At 37.0% G+C, this 23,864-nt stretch overlaps 2 protein-coding genes across 3 annotated transcripts in view; one reads left to right on the forward strand and one right to left on the reverse strand.

Moving 5' to 3' along the window:
- ppp4r1l (protein phosphatase 4, regulatory subunit 1-like) overlaps positions 1-7,738 on the reverse strand; it is a 24,122-nt gene extending 16,384 nt beyond the window's left edge. The window contains exons 1-2 of the mRNA XM_088424412.1: positions 7,481-7,738; positions 299-343 (exon numbers count right to left, since the gene is read on the reverse strand). Of these exons, the coding sequence (XP_088280538.1) occupies positions 299-343; positions 7,481-7,487 (52 nt within the window). The 5' untranslated portion in view covers positions 7,488-7,738. The remainder of the gene's footprint in view (positions 1-298; positions 344-7,480) is intronic.
- rab22a (RAB22A, member RAS oncogene family) lies at positions 7,617-23,853 on the forward strand. Of its 2 annotated transcripts, none has more exons than XM_088424416.1 (7): positions 7,617-8,066; positions 11,914-11,993; positions 13,623-13,704; positions 16,410-16,481; positions 16,932-17,038; positions 18,217-18,326; positions 19,972-23,853. In XM_088424416.1, the coding sequence occupies exons 1-7, from the start codon at positions 8,031-8,033 to the stop codon at positions 20,067-20,069; spliced, it is 585 nt and encodes a 194-aa protein (XP_088280542.1). In that variant the 5' UTR covers positions 7,617-8,030; the 3' UTR covers positions 20,070-23,853. The 2 variants fall into 2 exon arrangements, with proteins under 2 accessions (XP_088280542.1, XP_088280541.1); XM_088424415.1 differs by lacking the exon at positions 7,617-8,066 and adding an exon at positions 10,385-10,658.
- Positions 23,854-23,864: the final 11 nt, after the last annotated feature.

A 23,864-nucleotide genomic window follows, 5' to 3' on the forward strand; every position in this document is an offset into this window, starting at 1 on the left:
TATTTATCTCAAGAATAACATAACTATCACAACTCATGATTGTACAAGGTTATTAAGGCCTCCTCTCAAAAAAAAAAAAAAAAAGAATTGTAACAATATGTTGACAATAACAGATTAATGAAGAAAACTGGAACCTTACCAAAACAAAATTGTGCATCTACTGTACACAAAAACAATTACAATATAATAATTGAGATAACAACAACTAGTCATAATTAAGTTATTAGTCCACTAAAAATGTGAGTACAGTACTATGAGACTAGAATAGAATTTAAATTATTTAAAAAATAGTACTCACAATCATCAAGATCGTCATGGCCATCCTCAAAATATAAAGATAGACCTAAAAAGACAAAACATGGAGAGGGGAAAAAAAAAACATTAGTGGTCATCAACATATGAGCACCTTATGCATCTCGCAAAAATTACTTTTTGGTCGATCACATTAAAAATGTGGGGACAAAGTCTCATTCAGCGAGAACACGCCAGGGTGAATCAGCCTGCAAAAGCATCACCTTGTGAATATAAATGAAATTGTTAAGCGTCCCAGCTCGTAAACAATTTCGAAACCAAATGACATTTCCCAAATGTCTGAAATTGAATTGGAATGCCTTGGAATTGTTCAGGCAGGTTTAATTGGAATCAGGCACCGTAGGATGACTGGCAAGTGAAGCATCAATACCATACAACAGATGCACGACTTCGAGTTGAAAACAAACCTTTTGGAGGCAGAAAGGTGTTGGCAGCCTTTGGGTTAAAAAAATAATCTGATTACAAGATTATGTGTGGGTATTTGTCTTGCGGGTTAGAGGCTAAGCAAGAATTCAGACCCTGCGGGGGAATCTCCAACACTCACCCAACCGGAATTTGTTTTTCCAAGTACTGCTCAGATTTTTTCCCCCATGGCTGCTCGATATGATTGATATATTGTATCTTGTTATATACAATTTTATATTTGCCTAAAAAAGACCCTATTTTGTTTTGTTTTAACTATAACTTTAATCCGTTCGCTCCCATTGAAACAATGCATCCGACAACTTTAGAAAAAAAAAAGTTGCAGTGGGTGTATGAATGGTAGTAATAACATGAAATGGTATCCCAGCAGTTCATTACACACCTATGTACAGCTCCTAGTGGCATTTAGCAACTTTTCCATACACAGCAAGCCAGTGCTGAGCCGACTGGCAACAAGGTAGCTTGCGTTGTAAAATTTCTTGGGAATTAATAATCTAACACAGCGGAAATATATTGATAATATGTGCTATATATTTGTGTTACAATAGATTACACCATTGTAGGCGTTTTTTACTTCTCTGGCACGTTTTTAATACTATAAAATACCGATGGGACAAAAAAAAAATCACAAGGCCTGTAACCTAATCTCTGGAAGTGGAAATTTAACAAATTTTCCAAGTATCCAAGACTTCTAAACAAATAAGGAATTCCATTATGTTTTATTTTTTCCCAGCAAAAAAACAACAAAACAAAAAACAAAAACAAAAACCCAAAAGAATCAGAAATGAAGAAGTGAAAGGGTTAAATAATTGGAGGGTTGGATTAGGGGCGAAAGGAATGACTGTGTACACACATGTACACGCACACACACACACACACACACAGTCACGTAAATTAAAACAAGACAACACAAATTGAACAAATCAATATTTGACAAAAAAGTTTTTCATTTTCTCCAAAGACAAAAGTAACAAAGTAGCAGTAGTAAGCTTGTTTTTTTGTTGTTTTTTTGTTTTTGTTTTGTTTTTTGTATTGCTCATCTATGAGAGTATATGGTGAGTTTTGACGATCCTGTTATGATCATTTTTCTGCAACAGCAATGTTATTTCTGGGTCTATTTGACTTATGCCCATTTTTAAAAAAAAATATATTATCCAAGAGTATCAGAATAAAAACAAGTCAGAATCAGAATTGTTTGGGTGTCATTATAATCACCATCACTAGTTACTGGTACTTTCCGTGGTGCTGTACACAAACTCTACTTAAGTTATCTCAGAAAAAGTCTTAACATACTGTAATACATAAGAGTTTGTGAAGTACATGACAAAGAACACTGTCACACAACTGCACAGCCTCTAATTCTACCAATTAAACCGGTTTAAAATAACAATCAGCCAGCATCATGTGATCCTGACACATTGTGGCAAAGTCTGCTGAAATATTCATTTGGTGTGTAAGCCACCAAACTCGCACACACACAGTGCAATAGCAAGGGACTGAAATGAGATTTTGAAAGATAGATTCTATCGATTTGATTAGTGATTCTCAGTGTTGTTCAGTATGAGCCCTGCTAGTTGTGGACAGGACAGGCTCCCTCTAGAACCAACACTGTGCATGTTACACTGCCTTCAATGGCTCTTCAATTCAGTCATTGCATTTGTAGAAAACATTTCAGTTGTATTTGACTGATAAGTACCACAACATTTTTCATCTTTTCTGTTTTTCCAATTGATTCAGGCACAATTTTGGCTGTGATTATTTTAGTGCAATTTCTGTCCCATTTTTAAGTGGGGATTTGGTTAATGGCCCAATATTGATTTATAAAGCCATAAATGAATCTGCAACCATCAAACAATGCATGGTCTGTATAACCGTGAAAGCCATTTGGACTTAAAATCTCATTCCACTGCAAGGTGGCACATTTCTCTTTTCTGAGGAGGAGGGGCGTATAAAAAGTTTTAAGCATAGCATATAAGATATGCTGAGGCATGTTCCAAACAAAAAAGTTCTTCTACAATGAGATAAAACCAATTCAGCGACTTTGGATGTGTTCAGCTCTTGATGGGGACTATGCTGAAAAAAAAAATGTTTTAACTATTATCCTTTTTGTCCTGATGCTTAAAATTTTTTATAGAACCTTCGTACAGAGTCAAAGAGATAAGTTTCATAACGAAGGAAGCAATCTTCTGGTATGAAATACAACATGAACGTCATACAAAACACTGATTAAATTACTCATTTCATTATCTAATGAGTTGTTTGCTTTATAGGACAACGAAGTATGTGCATATATTGACATGATGAGCTGTTTTCCATCGAATGTGCTCTCATGTTGAGATCCAGACTGAGTACCAGATTAATTCGTGACACCTGCGCCTGCCAATGATGTCCCACTACGGCAATAGCACTCGAATAAACAACATTGCGAGGGTTTGCCTTTTGGCTTCATTTTAATGTTTCCACTCGTCGGAGGGACGGCGCATGGGAACCCAGTTGTCGATCAGTACAGCTGGAAGCAGTTCAAGCACAGCCGCTGTTTGGTTTAGAACACAAGCTGCATTCGGAAATAAATGCAATGAGAGTGCGCTTTGCCTCTTCGAACATACCAATTTCAGAGTGGTGTACGTTGAGCATTACAGTGAATTACCAAATGCGCCGGTAGTTACATTTGAGTTGGGTGCTGATTGTGAAACTACCCTAGTACTACTAAGTACTACATTGGGGAAGTTAGAGAGTGAGTTAGTTAGTTCGTTTTGTTTTCGTAAAATCTATTAGTACCTACATGGTTAATTGATAGTGATTAATTTATAGTCCCATATAATGGTAGTTCAACTTTTAGGACATTTTAACCATGTTACGATGTTGATTTCTCACCCTTAAACCCCACCCCCAAAGTGTTATTAACCTTCAATGATCCATTTCTATGCATTCTTTGCCTACTATGGACTATCAGAACCACCCAAGCAGATAAACATGACTTGCAGAGGCTTGATGACCATAGTAAGCCCTTATACCACATGTGCAAGAGTAAATACACACCGACCTTATACTGTATATGTCTTCTAGTTGTGTTTTGGTTCCGGAGTTGAGGAGGCGAGATTTTGCACCGACTAAGTAAACAGCAACGTTTCATTTATTAGTTACAACAAAGTTTTTACTGAAGAAAATGCAGAAGCGGCAAATGTGTGTGTGTGTGTGTGTGTGGGAGCACACAACAACAACCAACAACAGTAGTAAATAATTCACCTGTGGATACAACTGTTGTTTATGAGTACTTGTTTCCCACGGTACCAATTTAAAGGGAAGAACGACTCTTAAAGAGTGCGGTCATTTGACACAGTATTTAATTTTAATGTCAATATAACTATATACTATATTTTGGCTACTTCATTCACTTGGCTTGGGTAGGCTCTGGTGACCCACGATCCTTGTGAGGATAAGTGGTCAAGATGATAGATGGATGGATATGTCATGACTGGCTGGAATTGAACGATATCATGAAGCGGGCGAGGCAGCCACAAGGTGAGAAGTGTGGCTTCAGAAAACCAGATTCACTTCAGAAAACACAGATTTCACTTGCTGTTTAGAACTATCATCTAACTGCCCACTCACATTTAATAAGGAATTCAATAGCTAAAGTGCTGAATGTAGTTTATATGCATATATACTAACTGTGGAAGGTGGAAAAAACATTCGACTGTGAATTCCTTTTAATTCAAGGCTGTCACTATCGAGTATTTTAAAATACAGTGGACCCCTGGGTTAGGGAGTCCCTGGCTTACATTTTGTTTTCACGTTATGATGTGGAAAACTGAGTTTTTTCGTCCGCTCTTTAAGGCATTTATTTCGCTTTATGATTAACATCAACAAATGTTATGACCTGTGGGGTTGGTTGTGTTTGTTGTCTTGCCTCCCTCTTGAGGCGTTTTTAGGGAATTGCTCTGATTTTCTGTTGACGTCAAACTGCCTCCGCTGCAACGCATCACTACAATGCTGGTCTGCTATTGGTCGGTGTCTCGATTCCCTAAGATACTGGTCTACTATTGGTAAGCGTGATGGGGTCACGAAGATGGTAGTCTGCTATTGGTCGGCGCATGGGGTCAAATAGATGGATGCTTAAAGACTTGATCTCTTGTGTGTGAGTGCTTTCAATATCGAATTTATTATGCATTTTAGTGCTTAATTCAAACTTGAATTGGTTACCCATGAGTCCCAAGATTGCTAGTGATGTTGAAAAGAGAAGTAAGAAAATGATTTGTATGGAAACAAAGCTGGAGATAATCAAGAAATAGGAAGAAAACTAAGCTAGCATAGCCTAGGCTACCCTTACTGGGCAATATGGCCAAAACAAGCGTCACTCAAAGGTAAATAAATCCTTTATATATTTTTTATTTATGATGTTATTTAATTGTATGCATGTACTGTATATTATATCTAAGTAGCACTCACTATTCTATTTTGACACCATTTTTTAATATTTAAACTGTATACAATTTTTATGTTTTTACCTGGGGTTTTACATGCATTAGCTAATTAACATAGATTTGGATTGCCCGCCATTCGGCGAATTTGTGTCACGATCCGTACCACGGAACGGATGACCTATATATCTATATAGCACCTTAAATCTATGTAGCACTTACTACACTATTTTGATACCACTTTTTAATATTTAAACTGTATACAATTTTTATGTTTCTACCTGGGGTTTTACACACATTAGGTAATTAACATAGATTTGGATTGCCCGTCATACGAATTATTTGTTACGATCCGAACCACGGAACGGATTAATCTTGTAAACCAGGGGCCCACTGTATATTTATTCTATCGATTATTTAATCAATTAATCAAACTGGAGTAATCTTAATTGGCATTAAGTGGATTGCAGAACAATTGTTCACCCAATTACTACATGTTAATCAGTTAAGTTTTGATTTTGTGCTGTTATGTGGGAAAAAAAGGAAAAAAAGTAAAAGTAGATGATTCCAAATGTCTTTTTTTGATTAAACATAAAACAATCAGCCTTTCATGAAAGACTACAGAAATCAGAAAAGGTACTGCAGAGGCTGATAAGAAGAAAAGGGTCATTTTAAGATAAACAACTAAATTAATAAAACATGTATTGGTTAATTTGATCATGAATTACTTGCCAATTAATAGATCAATTTTGACGGCTCTATTTAAAAAAATAAAATACAGAGTGTGAACTGTGAATGTATGATTAAAATATTGTGGTTATGTTAAACTACAGTAGATGGGTAGGTCTACCAAATCATTTTGTAATGATTCACATAGTGTAAACCCTGCCTTGGTTATACGAGAAAAAAAAAATCTGCCTGGTTATTGATAGAACAATTGGAACAATGTACACATACACACACATTTGTAGAAGGGACAGCAGTTTTCTATTTTTAGCTCTTCACAGAAGAGTTCTCTTAAATTTCATTTTCAGATAGTTGTTTGCTACATTGTGTTGTGAAGGCTATAAATTCATGCTGTTCAACTTGCTGCATCTCTTCTTGCGAATAAGAGTATTTAAATCTTCTAACCTAGATGAATGTAAGTTGCATTGGATTTTGAGTACCACCAAGGATGCTACAGGTTCCATATGGATTATTTTCATGTCATGACCAAAGACAGCTGAGATCGGTGCCAGCAACCCTGCGACCCTTGTGAGGATAAGAGTCTATAAGAAATGGATGGACGGAGTTTACACGAAAATTTGTCAATTAATTAGCACAGCCAGCCCCGATATTGATTTAAATTATTACTATTAGATCAAATTGTGTTAATTAACATACATACATGATTACTTTAAATGCGTTGGATTAAATACTTAATGTAAATATTTATGTTTTACTCTCATGCATCATACTACTGCTAACAGTTCGGTTGATCGATTGATACATGTATTCATCTTATCCACACCGGTGACAGAGTCTAAATTCTCACACAAATTCACTTGTAATAATGAATTAATACATAACCAACAGTTTGAATAAAAAGCTGCCTAAAGTATAACGTAAAATAAATTTACTAAAAATTTCGGTGTGATTTTACACATACTACACTGATTTCTGATGCAAGAAAACATGAGGTGTCAAAAAACGTGATACCGTAATGCCATTGTTTACAGTTTGCATCGCAGTGAATGTCCTTCGTATCGGAAAAACAACTCGTGCAAGATAAGCATAGAAATGCGGTGTTTCCTGCGTTACGAGTCTCAACACTCGGAGTGTTTCGTTTGTTTAAACCGCAGAGAATGACTAAATAAATAATAATAATAATAGTTAAATAAAAAGTATTTCTAATTAGTGCATTGCAGATCGGTGCATTTGGTCATCGTATGGCTGAAAATGTCTTTAGCATGCATGCTAACGCATGCTAGTCAACACACTAGCGTTAGCTATGGCAAATATTGTCTGATAATTGCAATTAATGTGAGCGTTTGTATTGATCAGTGTTATTTTGCCGGGATATTGATGCGTGGAAATTAGCTGTAATGATAAACGTCAGCATAAAGCCAGATATTTCGAAATGCCCGCTTAGCTTTTGTTAGCCCACTGGCTAGTATTATTGCTAAATTTGCTAACACAGATCGGTCCAGCCCTTTTACACAGTACTTTTTCCCCCCCGGGAAGCCCAATGCAAGGAATCGCAATACAGTTGTTTTTTAGTCACAAAATTGTATCGTTAAAGAGCAATAAACCACAAAACATTGCGTTCGACAGTGACCCATTACCTGCCATGTTGAGTATCGGCTCGGCTCTGCGGGCTGCCGTCCAGTGTGTGCTGTCACCAGGCGCTCAGCTGTCACTTAAGAAAAAAAAAAGAAAAAAAAAACAAAAGCACTTCCTGAATGCACTTCCTGTGGCCGATCGATGTTTGCCGTTTGAACACCAATTCTGATCATCAGCTCGAGAGCAAAGTTGACATAACTCGAAGTCGAACCAAGGGCTTTGTGTTAGAGGGGATCTCCGCCGGACTAAAGAGGGAAAAAAAAAAATAGCCGTAGTCACGTGACCTCGCACTGTAGTTCCAAGATGGAGACGCTTGAACGATGTGCTACTTTCGCTACTTAGCTTTTCTGTTTTTCTCAATTATTTATCACACCATGGCTAACAAGGACCTTTTACTAACACCTATTAACTTCTTCATATGAGATTTTTCCATCTGACGAAGTGAATAGGAGTCGTCTTTGTAAACTACTCAGGAGAAGTTAGCTAAAGAAGAGGTGGGAAGAAAACAAAAGTGCCAATGAAGATCGAGTCGATGTTAAACAGGAAGCAGCCATGGCGTTAAGAGAGTTAAAAGTGTGTCTTTTGGGGGTAAGTCAAACAGATATTTGTCTTAAAACACACAGGACATTATTATTATTACCACGCTGTTTTTAAACAGCATTTACGTCGATCCAAATGCGACCCAACTGGAAAGTCTGTTATCATTTTAAATAATTTAAAGCCACGAAAGTGGCACTGCACAGAAAATAGCCAATTAGCGCGAGTGTTTTTTGTTTATGGATACGAATCTTATCGTAAAATTTCTCACAATACGAATCTTACAAGGTAAGTTCATTTTACCAGCATCTGTTTACTCTTTAAAAAGTAAGCAAAGATGCTAGCATTACCTATTCAGTCCTCAAGAGCTCCGTATACAGTGGCGACAAAAAGTAACTGAACCCTTTGGCATTTATTGAATTTCTGCATAAATAGGCCATAACATGGTTTCAGATTTTTTTCAGAACAATACAATTGTAAATTCTCCTAAAATAACACTCCACGAAAAAAAGCCTAGATTTTTGTTTATTGGGCACAAGATGTAAACATTCACATTGCAGGGTGGAAAAATTATGTGAACCTTAACTTTTAGTAGTTGGTTGACCCTCCTTTTGTAGCAATAACCTTAACCAAACGTTTTCTGTAGTTGCAGATCAGACCTGCACTATGACCAGGAAGAATTTTGGACCATTCCTCTTCACAAAATTTTATCAGTTCAGCAATATTTTTTGGTTTTATGGTGTGTATGCCACAGAATCTCAATGGGTTTGAGGTCCGGACTCTGACTAGGCCACTCCAGAACAAGGAATTTCTTCTCTTTGAACCATTCTGTTGTTGATTTACTTGTATGTTTGGGGCTGCTGTCTTGTTACATCACCCATCTTCGTTTGAGTTTCCGATGGTCTTATGTTTTCCTGAAAAATGTCTTGATAAATTTTGGAATGCATTTTTCCATTGATAACAGCAATCCATCCAGGTCTTGAGGCTGCAAAACAGCCCCAAACCATGTTGCTTCCTCTACCACATTTCACAGTCAGGATGATGTTCTAATGCTTGTGTGTCGTGCCACTTTTCCTCCTCACATAGCGTTCTGTGTTTTTGCCAAATTACTTGATTTTTGTTTCATCAGTCCAAACAATGTTGTCCCAGAACTGCTGTGGGACATCAATGTGGTCTTTTGCAAGACGTGCAGCAATGTTCTTGTTTGTCAGCAGAGGTTTCTTCCGTGGTTTCCTCCCCTGAAATCCATTCTTATTAAGACATTAACCTATTGTGGAGGTATGAACAGAAATGTTTGCATGCGCCAGAGAAGTTTGTACGGCTTTGGCTGATGCTCAAGGATTCCTTCTCACCTCACCGACCATTCTGCACAGCGCTCTTGCGCTCTCATCTTTGCAGGACGACCACGCCTGGGGAGAGTGGCAACCGACTTGAACTTATATATACTAACATAACATATATGGAAGTTGAACCTCCATTTGTAGATTATTTGTGTTTCTGTTCAGACATGGACATAAAGGCTTTTTGTACTTTTGTATCCCCTTCCAGCCTTATATAGCTCAACAATTATTGCTCGCAGGTCTTCAGAAAGCTCTTTGGTGTGGAGCATGGTTCCCATCAGACAATGCATCTTCTGAACAGCTATTTCAAAACTAGTTTGAGTTTTTAAAGGGCGGGGCAGCTTGAATGAACTCCTGCAGACTCGTCACAGTAGTTGAACTCCATGTTGGGTGACACCTGACTTAAAGTAGCTCTTGTAGAAGACCTAGGCCCTAGGGGTTTATATACTTTTTCCACCCTGCGATGTGAATGTTTACATCTTCTGCCCAATAAACAAAAATCACTTCTTTTTTTTTATGTGAAAACAGTATTACTTTAGGAGAATGTACGATTTGTTGTTGTGACTTAAGTTAAAATCTGAACACATTTTATGGCCAATCTATGCAGAAGTCCAAGAAATGCCAAAGGATTTACATACTTTTTCTCACCACTGTAGGACAGAGGCTCTTGCAGGCATTATCGGGTTAATTAAGCTTAGCAAAGCCTTGCTTTTTACTTGTAGTGTATGTGATTTTTTTTTTTTTTTTGATGAAACCACTTAAAACATTTTTCAAGTGGCTAAGAAAATGTATGGTTGGTTGGATGGGCTAAAGAGGTTGAAGGCTGCCTGAAACACGATGTTAACCCCTATTGGACGTGATTGCTTGATGCAGTCTGGTGTCGGAGGAACTTTTTAAGCCATTGTACAGCAAATATGTTGTTTGGTTGCATGCTAAGTATTGTGGTTTGGTTTTAGTGTGTTTGCCCACCTTATTAGGATGATTGAGTGATTGAAAGAGAGGGAAGCCTTTGAGGTTTAGCTTTGGCTCTTAGGATCATCGAAGATTTGGTTATTTTCTAGGGCAAGTTATTTTTTTGGAGGGAAGGAGAGAGCGGCGATTGAATGGCGGTGGAAGTGATAACTGAAGTGTTATAATATTTGGGATGTAGGTGATGGAAGTGATGACATAAGTGTAACATTTGGGACTAACGACGGACGTGATGACTGAAGTGTCGTAATATTGGGCCGACAGACCGATGGACCAACGAGTCACCAGAACGGGAAGGGGGGGACCTTCCAAAAATGTCGGACCAACAACGACGGTAGGAGGTCCATGTACCAACAGGAATGTAATTGACGAACCAGCAAAAATACATTTAAAATGCACACGTCTACAAATTAGTGTGTTTCTTTTATTAGCTTATTTTTGCAACAGAGGTACTGGGATGAATACATTAACCACTGGACACAGCATTGATAAATGCTGAAGTCCGACAAGATACTTCACTTACTGACAAGTAGTCACCTGGTAATGTGTTTCTTGTAACTAAAGGGAATAACTGGGGGAAAAAAAAGAAAAAAAAACTTTACCTCTTTGCTCAATACGAAGTATTTTTTCACAATTAGACTCACAGACATTTTTTGACTATACTGGGAATCCATGCATGCCAAAAGTTGGTAATTTTTAGCTTGCCACAAAACGATGCATTACCATGAATTATTATGAGTAGCATTAATCGACTCTTTTAAGTCAGTACATGGTTGGGGAATAGCTTGCTTCTCGTCATCTGTCAATAATGCTCACTGGTTTACATTTCCCTGTCGTTGACTCACTGTTTAATTAGCCTTCCAGGACCTAAGATCCAATCACAGTTGGATATACTGTTCCCTTTGTTCATCTTTGTTACATTTCTTTTGTCATCTGCAGATTGAAAAGGGAAAAAAACCTATTTTTGACAATGGAAGGACAGTTTTTAAATGTAAATAGTGGGAATAGCCCCTTAACATTTTTGGCCTATTATATTTTATTAAGTGCCAATACTAATCTCTGATCCGTTATACTTGGGAATTTTCAAGTGGAGGGACAGAAGAGAACACAATAACCATGTATTTATACCTTGTTTTTTCCTACTACTCTAAGTAAGCTTATACTTTCACAAAGAGGACTCATGAATGTGTTTCACATGGATCAAATACAAAATCACAAATATACAGTTAATATGAGAAAAACAAACAAATACACAAAAAATCAGTCTCACTGGCCTGCATGCCCACCTAACAAGTATTTTTAACTGCTTTGTGAAAAACCTAAGAGGCAACTTCAAATAGAAGTGCTACCACAATTTGGAATCACCCAAATTAAAGGCACGATTTTCGCTTTTCAATCTTCTGCAAAGGACAGCATGTGAAAGGAACTTGAACGCACAGTTACTAAACTGGGCAAAATGTTTCTAAATTCCTGGGATAACAGGGACCAGAAGTGTGAAATAGTAACAGCAATTACTACAATTGTTAAGAAATACAATTCAAACTTAATTGTTGCACAATTACACATTTTTTTGTGTTTGTTTTTTGCAGGACACTGGTGTTGGCAAGTCAAGTATCGTGTGGAGATTTGTAGAGGACAGCTTTGATCCAAATATCAACCCAACTATTGGGTATGTTGGACTGTAGTGGGAAAAACAGACCTTTAATCCCTAGTTTTGATTTGCGGAGTAATTCCCAAGGTCACTTGTTGCAACATTTTACTTTTGGAAATCATCTTATTTGGTTCCACTGCCTCCTTAAAATCTTCACAGGCAATGTTTTAAATACAAGTATAATCTCATCATCTTTCACACATCTTTATCACTCGAATAAAACACCTATTATGCATGAAGTAAAAATCTAGCCATTGGCAATTTGTAGGGTGCCCATTGAAACATTTCTAAATTGTTTAATTTTTAACTGTTGTTCATTACGGTGGTTATGTTACAAAAATAATTTGTGAAAAAATTTGTGAAGCAATCTACTTTTTTTACAATTATAGTGAGCCCTCATTGTGTTAATGGAGACCAGAAACCCAAGTTAAGTGAATTCAGTAGAAAGTAGAGTTTTCTCCCTTACCCACATTGTACGTACATAAATAAAGTGCATGAAATGTGTTTCAACACTCTCTAATACGTTCACACATAGGAAATCTCTTTGGGGCACTCATGACGAGACTTCTGGAGGTTCTGACATTGATTTCGGACAAACAAGTTGCTTGTTTTTTTGGCTTTTTTTCTTTTTGGCCCAAATACCCTAAATAATGCCAGAACAAGGTTACTGAATTCAATAGCTCTCACCATGTTATCAGCAATCTCTTGAGCCCGGGTTGACCCCTTTTCTGCCCATTACCGTCATCCCATGTCATGTTGGAGAAGCCTTCAGGAACTAGCATTCAGTAGCAAGCATCCTCATAGCATTATCCTCAGTCAAGTGTTGGACTTGGCTGAGTGTGAAGCCTGCATAGTCTAATAATTTAAGCCACAGTTTTTGTCCAACTTGAGTTTAGTGTCTGTTGCTTCATCTCATTCAGAGCAATCTGACTGTTGGTCAGACACGTCAAAATACTACATCCATGCCACTATTCCTTTAGGGAGAAGTCTTGCTCAAATTGAACTTTCGTTCACACTCATCGTCTTCATTTTCCTTTTCTAGATGAATTAGAAGACGCAGGACATTTGGAAGCCATTTCTAGGATGTCGCAAGCAAACAAACTTAACAAGCGTTCACGAGGTGCAAATTTTAGCAGAGAGTGAGACAAGCACTTGGCAAGCTTGATGCTGCATTTATACGGTACAGGCGTCTCGGCCAATCAGCTTGCTGGGTTGATGTTACCAAGCCAATCTGATGACAGCAAATCAAACCCAGAGAAAAGGAGTACGATGTGAGATAAGGTTTTTTTTGGTGTGTTTCTCAGATTTTTTGTTGTTGTTCTTATTAAATATTTGGGGAGAATCCCCAATGAGAAACCGTGAAAAGCGATAAATGAGGGTTCGCTGTACATAAAAGAATGTTTTTAAATTACTGATGTCCTACAAGACATCTCAAATAATGATACGTAAGGATATCATTCTTCTCGTTAATTGTATTTATCATCATGATAGATTGCAAGTTTCATGACTTTTCTATACTAATTGGCTGGCACGCTGTGAAGCATTCGCTTTTGAGTTACTGAATATTTTCCTTCTTGATGTATTACTGCGCTAAGTAAAATACATCTTGTGAAATGTGTTTTTCTCTGTTTTGCCATGTATCACCAGGGCATCTTTTATGACCAAGACGATGCAATACCAAAATGAGCTGCACAAGTTCCTTATTTGGGACACGGCAGGGCAGGAACGGGTTAGTATCTTACACTTGCAGTCATGACTGTCTTACTTCGGTAGATTGATGCACCTGCTATACCTAAGCAGGATATACAAATACAGTGAATATTAAAAGTGCACACACCCGTCAAATGACAGTCTTTTAATGATCTCAACAAGTTTGACCAAGTTGTGTCTTTTTTCAAAATCCATTCTACTTTTTGACAAATAGTCACTACAACTCAACTGAAGCCAACAAAAAAATCTAGTTGAAGTAAAAAAATAAATTAGCGCACCAAGTGTGTAATCAACAAATCACTTTCACAGTCACACACCTATACCACATCTAAATTACCTCGGATAAACCCAAAATAAATTGTGGTTCTCGTAGGCATTTCCTTTAACATTTCTTTTTTGCTTTCTAGCAGAAGAAATAATTGTAAACTGCTCATATTTGCTTCCACTTTGACTAAGCACACGGTTTCAACTGAAGAAAAAAAAAGTTTGCAACTGTCATATAGTTCCCAGATTTCCCCAACGACCCATTCTTTTTAGTAGTAATTGATTCACAATTTCAGTTCAAGATTTGGCTATTATCAGCAAGCACATTATTTCCGGATGCGTTCTACTCCTCCCCTATTTGTGGCTTTTCCCCCAGTGCAAAAATCCTCAGTTGAAGTGTTAAAAATTGGTATGTTTGGTTTTAAAGGCCATGCCTCGGAAAAGTGCACTTTTGCTTTCTCTCTAGCAGGGGGCAGCATTTCCTTTTCTGTGAGTCAAACATTTAAATTGATTCTCTTGAAAGCGATGACAAATTAAATTATATTTGCATTCTCTGAAACATACTAGAGTGATATCCCTACTAATTGAAAAAATGTAATGTTGGTCTCATACATTTCTTGTCATAGTACCAAGAGGTAAGGTGTAAGGAGCTCCTTTTACATTTGATTACCATTTTCTTCACAGCACACTACTGCCATTCACGCTTTTCTTTTTCTTGTCCTGCTTTGGATCCTCTTGTCATTCTTTCCTGAGAGGCGAGATAAGAGACAGCTCGTCTTTTATCCTCGTCCTCCAGCTCTTGGGGGCATTTGTCTCCTTTGCGCCCTTTGGGAAACATAAACAAGTCTGTGTTGAAGATAAGAGAATGAAACCCAAGCTGTCTTTTTTGTTGCATGTCAAAGTCACTGCCACTAGTAGATTGTCCTTCTATTTAAAAACGCTCAGTTGATCATGCAACACTCTTTACTTTCTGCAGCAGCAAAGTTCAATTTCTCAAAGTTTCTTCCCATTTGATTTTCATTGATGTGTTCCTTCCTTATTCCTGTGTGGTCTCTGGCGTTTTCCCAATTGGCTATGCAGCATTTTCTGTGTCAACTGCTTTGGAGCTCTTGCTTATCACAATGTATGCCTGTTTATCCATTTTCATACATCCATTTTCATACATCCATCCAGTCTTGCTATCCCAGCTGACTTTGGGCAGAAGGCAGAGGACACCCTGAACTGGTTTCCAGCCAATTGCAGGGCACAATAAGATGAAAAACCATTTAAACACTCAAGGACAATTTAGTGTGTCCAATACGCCTGCCATGCATGTTTTCAGAGTGAGGGGGGAAGCCGGAGTGCCCGGAGAGAACCCACGCAAACTCAGGGAAAACATGCAAAATCCACACATGAAGGCCGAAGCAATGTGGACTTGAATTCGGGTCCCGGAACTGTGAGGCGAATGTGCTAACCACTGCCCCACTGAGCCGCCTTATGCCTTTTTGTGTATTTTAAAAAAACTTTTTTTTACTCCATACACCGTTTGCAATGTACTGTAAATCATTCGTCATGAGAGAAGAGCAAACATACATGACATGCCTCCGTGAATATTTCAACTAATGCAATTGATGTTTGAAGAATTGTACTTTTCATGCCAAACTGACCAACAGTATTAATTCCTATGTAAGCCACTTAACACAGTCAAATACCAGTAACACGTTTATTGTTGTAATTTTGATTATAACAGCTTGCAAAAAAATTTCCTTTATCACATATAACAGGAAAAACCATCAATTGTTTTAATATAGTGGTCAGTTTACCAGTTTAATTCATTCTGCAACTGCAATGTAAAATGTCTAATGAGTTTCCCTTTTGTATTGAGGTGCTGAAATGACTTATTTTCTTCAGCTTTTCTTCTACTTTATTGAAATGCACCTGTATACTGAACATTTTTGTTTTGGTTGACAGTAGTTCTAGGCGCCATACTTAAAAACGCAACTCACTCTATTCAAATAATTGAAACATGAAAATAAGTCTAAGATCCTGCCTTTCCGGAAAATTTGGTTTGGATTGAGCTGAGAGTTGTGATGGATTAAGGATCAAACGCATGCTCTTTTCTATTCGACTCACATTTGTGGCAGCTCTCCTGACATTTGGCTCATCTTTGTCTTGATAACTTCCAAATGTTGGGAGGTCCTGTTGAATTAAAACCGCTCCCTTAGATGAGGGCAGAACAATGTGTTTTTATAAAAGGCTTTTGTGGCGTTTCTGTCCATATTTCTTTGGTTACAATTGGTTTATTGAATCAGAAATTTAAAAAAACTAACATGAAGTCTGTAAGTGAGTAAGTAGAATTGATTAATGAAAGCAAAGCTATTAGTAGAAGAGATTTGAACGTTAGTAGCCTCTGTGTTGACAAACTATTTTTTCTCCATTTATCTCCTTTTCATGTGTTTTTATTTTGTTCTTCATTCATAGTTCCGAGCTCTGGCACCGATGTACTACAGAGGCTCTGCAGCGGCCATCATTGTTTATGACATCACAAAAGAGGTAGTGCCTTGCTTATATTTCTGTAAATAACACATGGATTTATGGACTAAATTTTGCAGTAGGTGTGTACCCGTTGTTCTGATCCATATTAAGATCTTTTTGGGTAAGGTTGGAATGCTCTCAACCACATACTGCATCCTTTCCGCAGCTTTAGTTTGTGTTTCTGTGGAAAATGTTTAGCGTTTTGGAAAGTGGATCCAAATACTTCTCATTTTGTCTGTCTGTCAAATATAAAATTTCAGCCCGCAGCTAATTATAGTAGCTTAGCAAAAAAGACTGGAAATAGTCGAAAAACTGCTGTATTAGCTTTCCCCAGAGACACTAAATCACATTGCTATGTAACGGGAATAGTGGGGGTCTTCTGCTTTTTTAAACACTGGGAGCAGTGATTGGGTAGTTATCTGGAAGCTTGTTCATGATGCAGTACATGTCGCATGCTATTGCCATCAGGAGTCCTTCCAAACGTTGAAGAACTGGGTGAAGGAGCTACGTCAGCACGGCCCTCCCAACATCATTGTGGCCATTGCTGGCAACAAATGTGATCTGTCAGATGCCAGGTGAGCCTCTGAGAAATGGACAAATAAAGATGCAGGGATGCTTTCAAACACAAATGTGATCTATTCAATAAATTCTGGTCTGCCTTAATTTTGTGTGAATTTAACAAAAAAAAAGAAAAATCCCATTGAGATAAATAATTGAAAGCGCAGAACCCCCACCTCTATTTGGGCTATCATTAACAAATTCATCTGCCTTTTTTTCCCGCTGCTGTCTCCAATATGTATGTCACAAAAAGGCCCCACAGTTCTGAGCAGTAGGAGAGTAGTTGTGTCGAGGAAGTATTGTTGAAGTAATGAATATTGGCTCTTTAAGATTTTTCTAATAAAAGAGCTAAATCAATGCTACATTTACAAAACAGGGCATGATGACCAATTTGGATTCTTTTAATTGAATATGATCCTTTTATAAATCCTTATACATTACAGAAACAGAATGTGACCTTGAATGTGACCTAGAACACATAATGTAATGTGACATGCAACAAAAAAGCAACGTTATGTGGCACAGTGTTTACAGAAGTCCATTTGTAAATATGATAAGGGTCTTATCTTATCATCCCATATTGACAAATAGGAGGTGGAAATATTTTGGGGATATGAAGCAATGCACCTCTCTCATTTAATTGAAGTCTACTTAAGATGATGCCATATCATCGCTGCTTGTAACTAATCAACCGTTTGCATGGCTGTATTACAGCTATCACCACAAGTACATATTCGGGGGTAGTTTTTTCTTTCTTCCTAGGGTACACCTTAGAGTAATTTTTTGAGAGGTTGTTTGAGAAGGCTTATTACAAACACGTTCATTAAGATACGGTTTTCTGGCATGTTTACGAAGAATAGTTGCAAAATAAGTAGCAGCATTTTCAAAGAGAAATGTAACTTCATCAGTTACATATTAATGTTTTCATAACAATGAAAAAAATTAAAAACAAGCGGTGAAGAAAATGTTTGGATGGATTAATAAAAAATGAAACACTGCCAACAAAAACAACGGGAAGGAAAAATAAAATCTGAAAACAAAAATGTTAGTCAAATGAAAATTAACACATTTTCCGAATATTGTACAAGAACTGTGGATCTAACTGCAGAGTTACAACTCATAGTTGACATTGGACAACGTGTGTGTGTGTGTGTTTGTGTTGAAACATAACTATTTTGGCACTTACTCGTTGCAGGGAAGTCTTGGAGAAGGATGCCAAGGACTATGCCGATTCCATTCATGCCATATTTGTCGAGACCAGTGCAAAGAACGCCATTAACATCAATGAAGTGTTTATAGAGATAAGTAAGTGTTTCTTGAGACTTGCAGAAAACAAGCTCACCATGAAAACGGTTACACACATATTCAAATGGCTGAATTTGAGCATTTTACCTTCCTTTTCGATCAAAGGCAACAAAGACCTTATTGTCGGATGTTTGTTAAAGATGAGTGATTATCCTGTACTGTGGGTACTGTTAAGTGTGTGGTCAGAAAGTCTTGCCTCGTAAAATGATGACAAAATACTAGTTCAAATTACTGGATAAGCTAAGAAAAGCATCTTGCTGCCTCCCACAGGTCAGTTTATCTATTTTTGAGTCTTTAACTGAATGCTTCCTGAATGCTGATTAGATCCGTTTCTATGCATCAGGCTTCTTGTGCTGGAGGTGTTGAGGTTATGAAAACAAAGGTCTATGCATCAGGCTTCTTGTGCTGGAGTTGTTGAGGTTATGAAAACAAAGGTCTGTCATTCCCTCGAGTGGACACTGATTGGCTGTCATTGTGTTTGGCATACAGTAAACTAATAGGCTCATGTAGGTGGGAGGGCATGTTCAGGAGCAGAAGAAAGTTGTGAAAATGGAAGATCATACAGTATGAGAATTGTCTGTCTGATGAATGGCAAATTTGACTGTAAAAAGCCTCAACGGCTTCTTTGATAAAGGTGAAGTGAGTATGCATTCTTTGTAAGATGTAGTTTATAAGAATAACAGATCAAGTTTAGTTTACCATATAAATGCAAAACACCCAGCTGCGACTGCATCCTCTACTAACAATAGCAACAAAAACCTTAGTGCCGTTCCTCTTGATGGTCGAAAAAAAAACAGTTGCAGCCAGCAAATACCACAGAAAATAAATGTTTGCAACCACATGTTAAAGCCTCTTAAGTAAATAAATGATTGAAGACACTTTTATGTTGTATATAAGTCTTTTGATCTGCCCACAATAACACAATATATCTACATTTTTTTTGTTCAGAAATATTTGGTGTGATTAAATTTAAAAAAAAATATTTACATCAATTAATTATACATCTTAATTAATCTCAATTGTTTTAATCTGTTGACAGTACTACTTATACAGAAATTGTTGGTGGAGTTACCTTTAAAGTGACTAAGATTTAGACAGTTTTTCATTAAAAATGAATACATTATTATAAATTTCAAAAACTTGCAAATAAATGTGTTCTTAACGACCAACAATATGTTTTGAATATAATCCTATGTCTCGTTATCATTAAATTATATTACATGGGAAGTCGCACTCCTCTGAGGCTGCTATGTCTGTTATAGCTACAGACAGCAGAAGGAGGAGCGTTTATTGCTGTATTTACAGTAATGCCCCTAAATTAGACACACTTTCTGGCAGTAGGTGTAATTTTTTGCATGTCCTTGTAGGAGCTTTAGATAAATGCAGCAATAAACACTCCTCCTGCTGTCCGTTGCTAAAGCTTACACAATGTCACTTAAGTGTGTGGTGTGCTGTGTTGGTTATCTGGGTACACCGCTCATAATAAGAGCATTGAGAACAAACTGATGTTTTTTTTTTTTTCCCTTTTCATCAAGAAGTTAAAAATTGGTATGTGTAACCCTGCTGAAAATGTCCAAGTCTATAATCAAAGTTACAGAGAAAACTTAAAGCATACATGTGGTTAAATATGTGTTTCTCCACACAGGTAAGCGCATCCCAGTTGCAGATGCGGCTGGGGGAACCTCAGGAAAAGGTTTCAAACTGGGGCGGCAAGAGTCAGAGTCTCGCAGGATATGCTGCTGATGATGCTGCTGGTGACTATTCATGATGTTTTCCTTCTGTCATACTGCGATCAACACAAACATGAGGAGCAACAAAATGTTGCTCACATTTTGGAAGTGACAGACAAAAACCTACAGTGATCGGCTGTTATTAAAGGTCTGTCATCTTCCACCCATATGGCATATGAGAGTGCTATTTTTTGATAGTGTTTAAATTATTGTTTTTATCTTTATTTCTCAACATTATGAAATAGACATTTCTGCCATCTGTGCAATCTGTAATTTCATATTACTGATTCATCATGTTAGAAAAAAATGCAAGTCAAAAGCAAATATAGAAATCGATTAAAGATGTGAGGCAGACAACTGCTTTTTATATGATAATGTGTCATTTTTTTTCCCCGCTCCTCTTAAAAAGTTAAGGTGATGGGCATTGTGAGATTTTCAGGGTGAATCTAAAATGCACTGTTACGTTGACATGTCAACTTGAACTTAATCTGACTATCTCAACTTTTGAATAAATGTCCAGTTCAATGTTTTGTTAACCTTTTGCACAACTTGCTCTTCTCTAACAATGTGTTGTGCAGCTCATCAGCTTTTAGTCTTGACTTTGCTTTGCTTTTTTAAAGGGACATTATATAAGATAACGTTTTTCATTACAAACAGCAGGAAGTGCTGCAGGTGCTGCATTTACCGTTACCCATAGCTACAGTATAACAGACATGGCAGCCTCTGGAGAACTGCCACTCCCTATGTAATATAATTTAATAACTAGACATATGATTATATTTAAAACATACTGTTGGTCATTAAGAACACATTTATTTGCAAGTTTTTGAAATTAATAATCATTTAATTTATTCATTTATAATGAAAAACGGTCCAAATCTTACACATTGTCCCTTTAACAACCATGTACCCGCCTCCCATTGCAGCATTTTTTGTTTGAGCAGTGACTGTGTTACAATGCCTGGTCTACATTAAAAGAAATGAAAAAAAGATAATGAACTCAAGAAGCTGACGTGACGCAACATCAAAACACTCTTTGACCCCTGAATGAACCTCTGCCTCCAATCTGCTTTCACTTACCAGTCATGCATTACTTAGTCTTCCCTGGCTTTGTAACTTAAGAACCGCAGACTTTTAAACTTTAGGGATGTCAGATCTCACATGGTGATCCTTTATTTGTATTTGTTTACCAATTACTGGCACGCAACATCTTCTGCTCAGTTTCGTAACTCCCAAAGTTGAATATAGTCTGTTCCATGACGTTTGTTGGACATAATATTCAGTGAATAAATTTGTTTTAAGTTCACATTGCCGGCCATCTTGAAATAAAAATCATTACACAGGCAAGTTTTTTAAAGTAGTAATGTCAAAATGTCTCAAATACATTCTATATTAATGAACACAGATTTGGGACGCTGCACATTCTATTGCAAAGCAAGAAAACTTCAATTAGTAATTACAGTTACTAGTCACAGTAAATCATGAAAAGTAATGTTAAAAAATATGCTGCGTTGACATCTGTCTTTGGAAACTTAAAAATGCACCGTACAAATGAAGACATTCTTGAAAATTCAATGATTTTGCTTGTTTGCTGGTGTTTTTGGGGTCATTGTCTTGTTGAAACATCCAATTCAAATTTCCAGTCTTACGTTCTTCAGTCCACTTAATATTACACAATTTCTTTTCATGGCAGTCAATGTGTTCTTTGGCGAATTTTAACGCTTCAGCATTTCCTTCTTTGATCCTCTTGGGGCTGATAATTGGCTGAGTCATTGCCAGTTTTTTCCGATCCACTCAAGAAGTTATTTTTCTTTTTCTTCCTTGTCTTTCTGTTTTTTTTCTGCCATTTCAAAGCATTTGATATCATTTTAGCTGAACGGCCTAAGATTTCCTGCACTTCTTCGTATGTTTTATCTTTATCCATCCATTGTTTAAAAAAAGGCTCTTCAATGAGACAGTGTTTTAAATGAGCTATTTTACTTTTTTTTTTCAGGACAAATGCAAAGCCAGAATATTCACTGTTTCACTATTCATTCATTGCCTCGATCCTTAAATAAGGCCACTTGTTGTAACCCCGTTTTAATTCAGTCAACACTCTCCCCAATAGAACTCACCACTGCTATTTAATTGAATATCAACCATTCACAGAATCTAAAGCATCGTCCATACTGTCGGTGTGAATCGTGTGTATTCAATTTTCATGATCATTTGGAACATTTTGCATGTGTCCTTCAAGTTGCTCTCCAATCAGTATCGCTGATGTTTTTCCCGCCATTATTATCAGCATATTGTCTTTCCTTTCGATAGAGGCAGAAAAAATAAGAGCAAACTAAATATTTCAACATGTTTTTTGCAATTATCACAAAATATGTCGATTGTGATCAAGCTTAACATGTCCACTTTGTCATCGTGTAAGAATTGAATTGATAAAATCTTATTAGAAATTCCAAAACATATTTATTTAACAATACACAGTTTGTTTGCCTCCTGAATCTTGTTGCTAAATTCAAGGCCCATCGTGTGCTCATTAAATCCTAACTTAATCCCAATATTTTCACCCTGTCAGCAAGCTCAGAAATTTTGCTGTTTGCATAATTGTGTTCTTGCTGTTGATTTATGAGGACAAGACTGGATTGATGGATGGACTTAAGCTCATTTGCTTTAGCGAATTGCTTACAGTGCTTCCTGACAGTAATGGCAGCACTTCCCTTTTTCCACATTTTATCTGTGAGTCATGTTCCAAAATGTACATGTGCATACTTTGTCGCAAAGAAAATGTTGTGCATGCAAATAATATTTATTGTAGATTACCAACCACACCCTCTCCAATGGTGCATGTTCTGTATTGGGTCTATTGTTATTATCATTGTTGTCCTCTTGGCAGATAATTTTCTTTGTGCTCCCAAAATTTATGACTTTAAGGTTGGACTGTGGAGGTTTCGCCATACTTGTTGCTATGATGAAGTTAAGAGCATTTTTCATTTTACACTTCAGTTCATTTAACTGCAGACTTGCAGAGCAACATTGTCAGTGTTGACATTAACTCAAGTAAGTATAATGGAGGCTTTGAAGGCGGCACTTAAATGAGAGTATGTTAACTGCATCTGTGTCACTCATATTCTGCGGCCTTTTTTCCTTTTGAAATGTTTCAGTTATTTGGCCAAGGTGACTGAACATTTCAGTGAGGAGTGCAGCCTTGCGTGGGCTCACACATAGTGAATGTGTACATGCTCATAAGCACTCTCTGAGAGGTCAGTGTTTATTTGATCCTTCACAAATACAAAATAAAACACACATATTCAAACATTCCTCAACATGCTAATGATTGTAATGTAATTTTTATGAACTGCTAAAGGGTCACCCCCACAACCCTTTATTTTTTCCTAAATCAAGCCATGTAATGTATATGTAACACTTTAATTGTGGATGTACTATATTGGTTTCAAGTGAAAATGTCATAACTATGCTCAAATGTTGGAAGTCTGATTGTGGAATGATTATAAAGGTTGTCATATAACATATATAGTCTTAGGCTGGTCCTGAGAATGCAATTAATCTGGTTATGCATGTTAGATCATGTGACGTTTTATTGCACAAAATTTCATGATTATATTCAGGATGAAAACCGTTAACCAGCTACATTTTTTATGTCATCACTATGGTAACAATATTCACCTTTTATTGTATTGCATATTGACTGTGACTAAATGCTTGTACAAAAGCACATTTGCGCCATATTTACAAATATGGACAAAACAAATTGTCAGTTTTTTAATTAATAAAAACAAAAATGACAACTTGTGTGTCT

Source organism: Hippichthys cyanospilos, chromosome 9, assembly GCF_059441005.1.
Source record: "Hippichthys cyanospilos isolate Australia breed blue-spotted pipefish chromosome 9, RoL_Hcya_1.0, whole genome shotgun sequence".
NCBI classification, from domain to species: Eukaryota; Metazoa; Chordata; class Actinopteri; order Syngnathiformes; family Syngnathidae; genus Hippichthys; species Hippichthys cyanospilos.

Excerpts from the sequence above, each read along its gene's own strand:
- rab22a (XM_088424415.1), top strand. The coding sequence starts at position 10,593 with ATGGACCAACGAGTCACCAGAACGGGAAGGGGGGGACCTTCCAAAAAT. Across the intron at positions 10,659-11,913 it reads ATGTCGGACCAACAACGACG|GACACTGGTGTTGGCAAGTC; the intron begins GTAGGAGGTCCA and ends TGTTTTTTGCAG. Across the intron at positions 18,327-19,971 it reads TGAAGTGTTTATAGAGATAA|GTAAGCGCATCCCAGTTGCA; the intron begins GTAAGTGTTTCT and ends TTCTCCACACAG.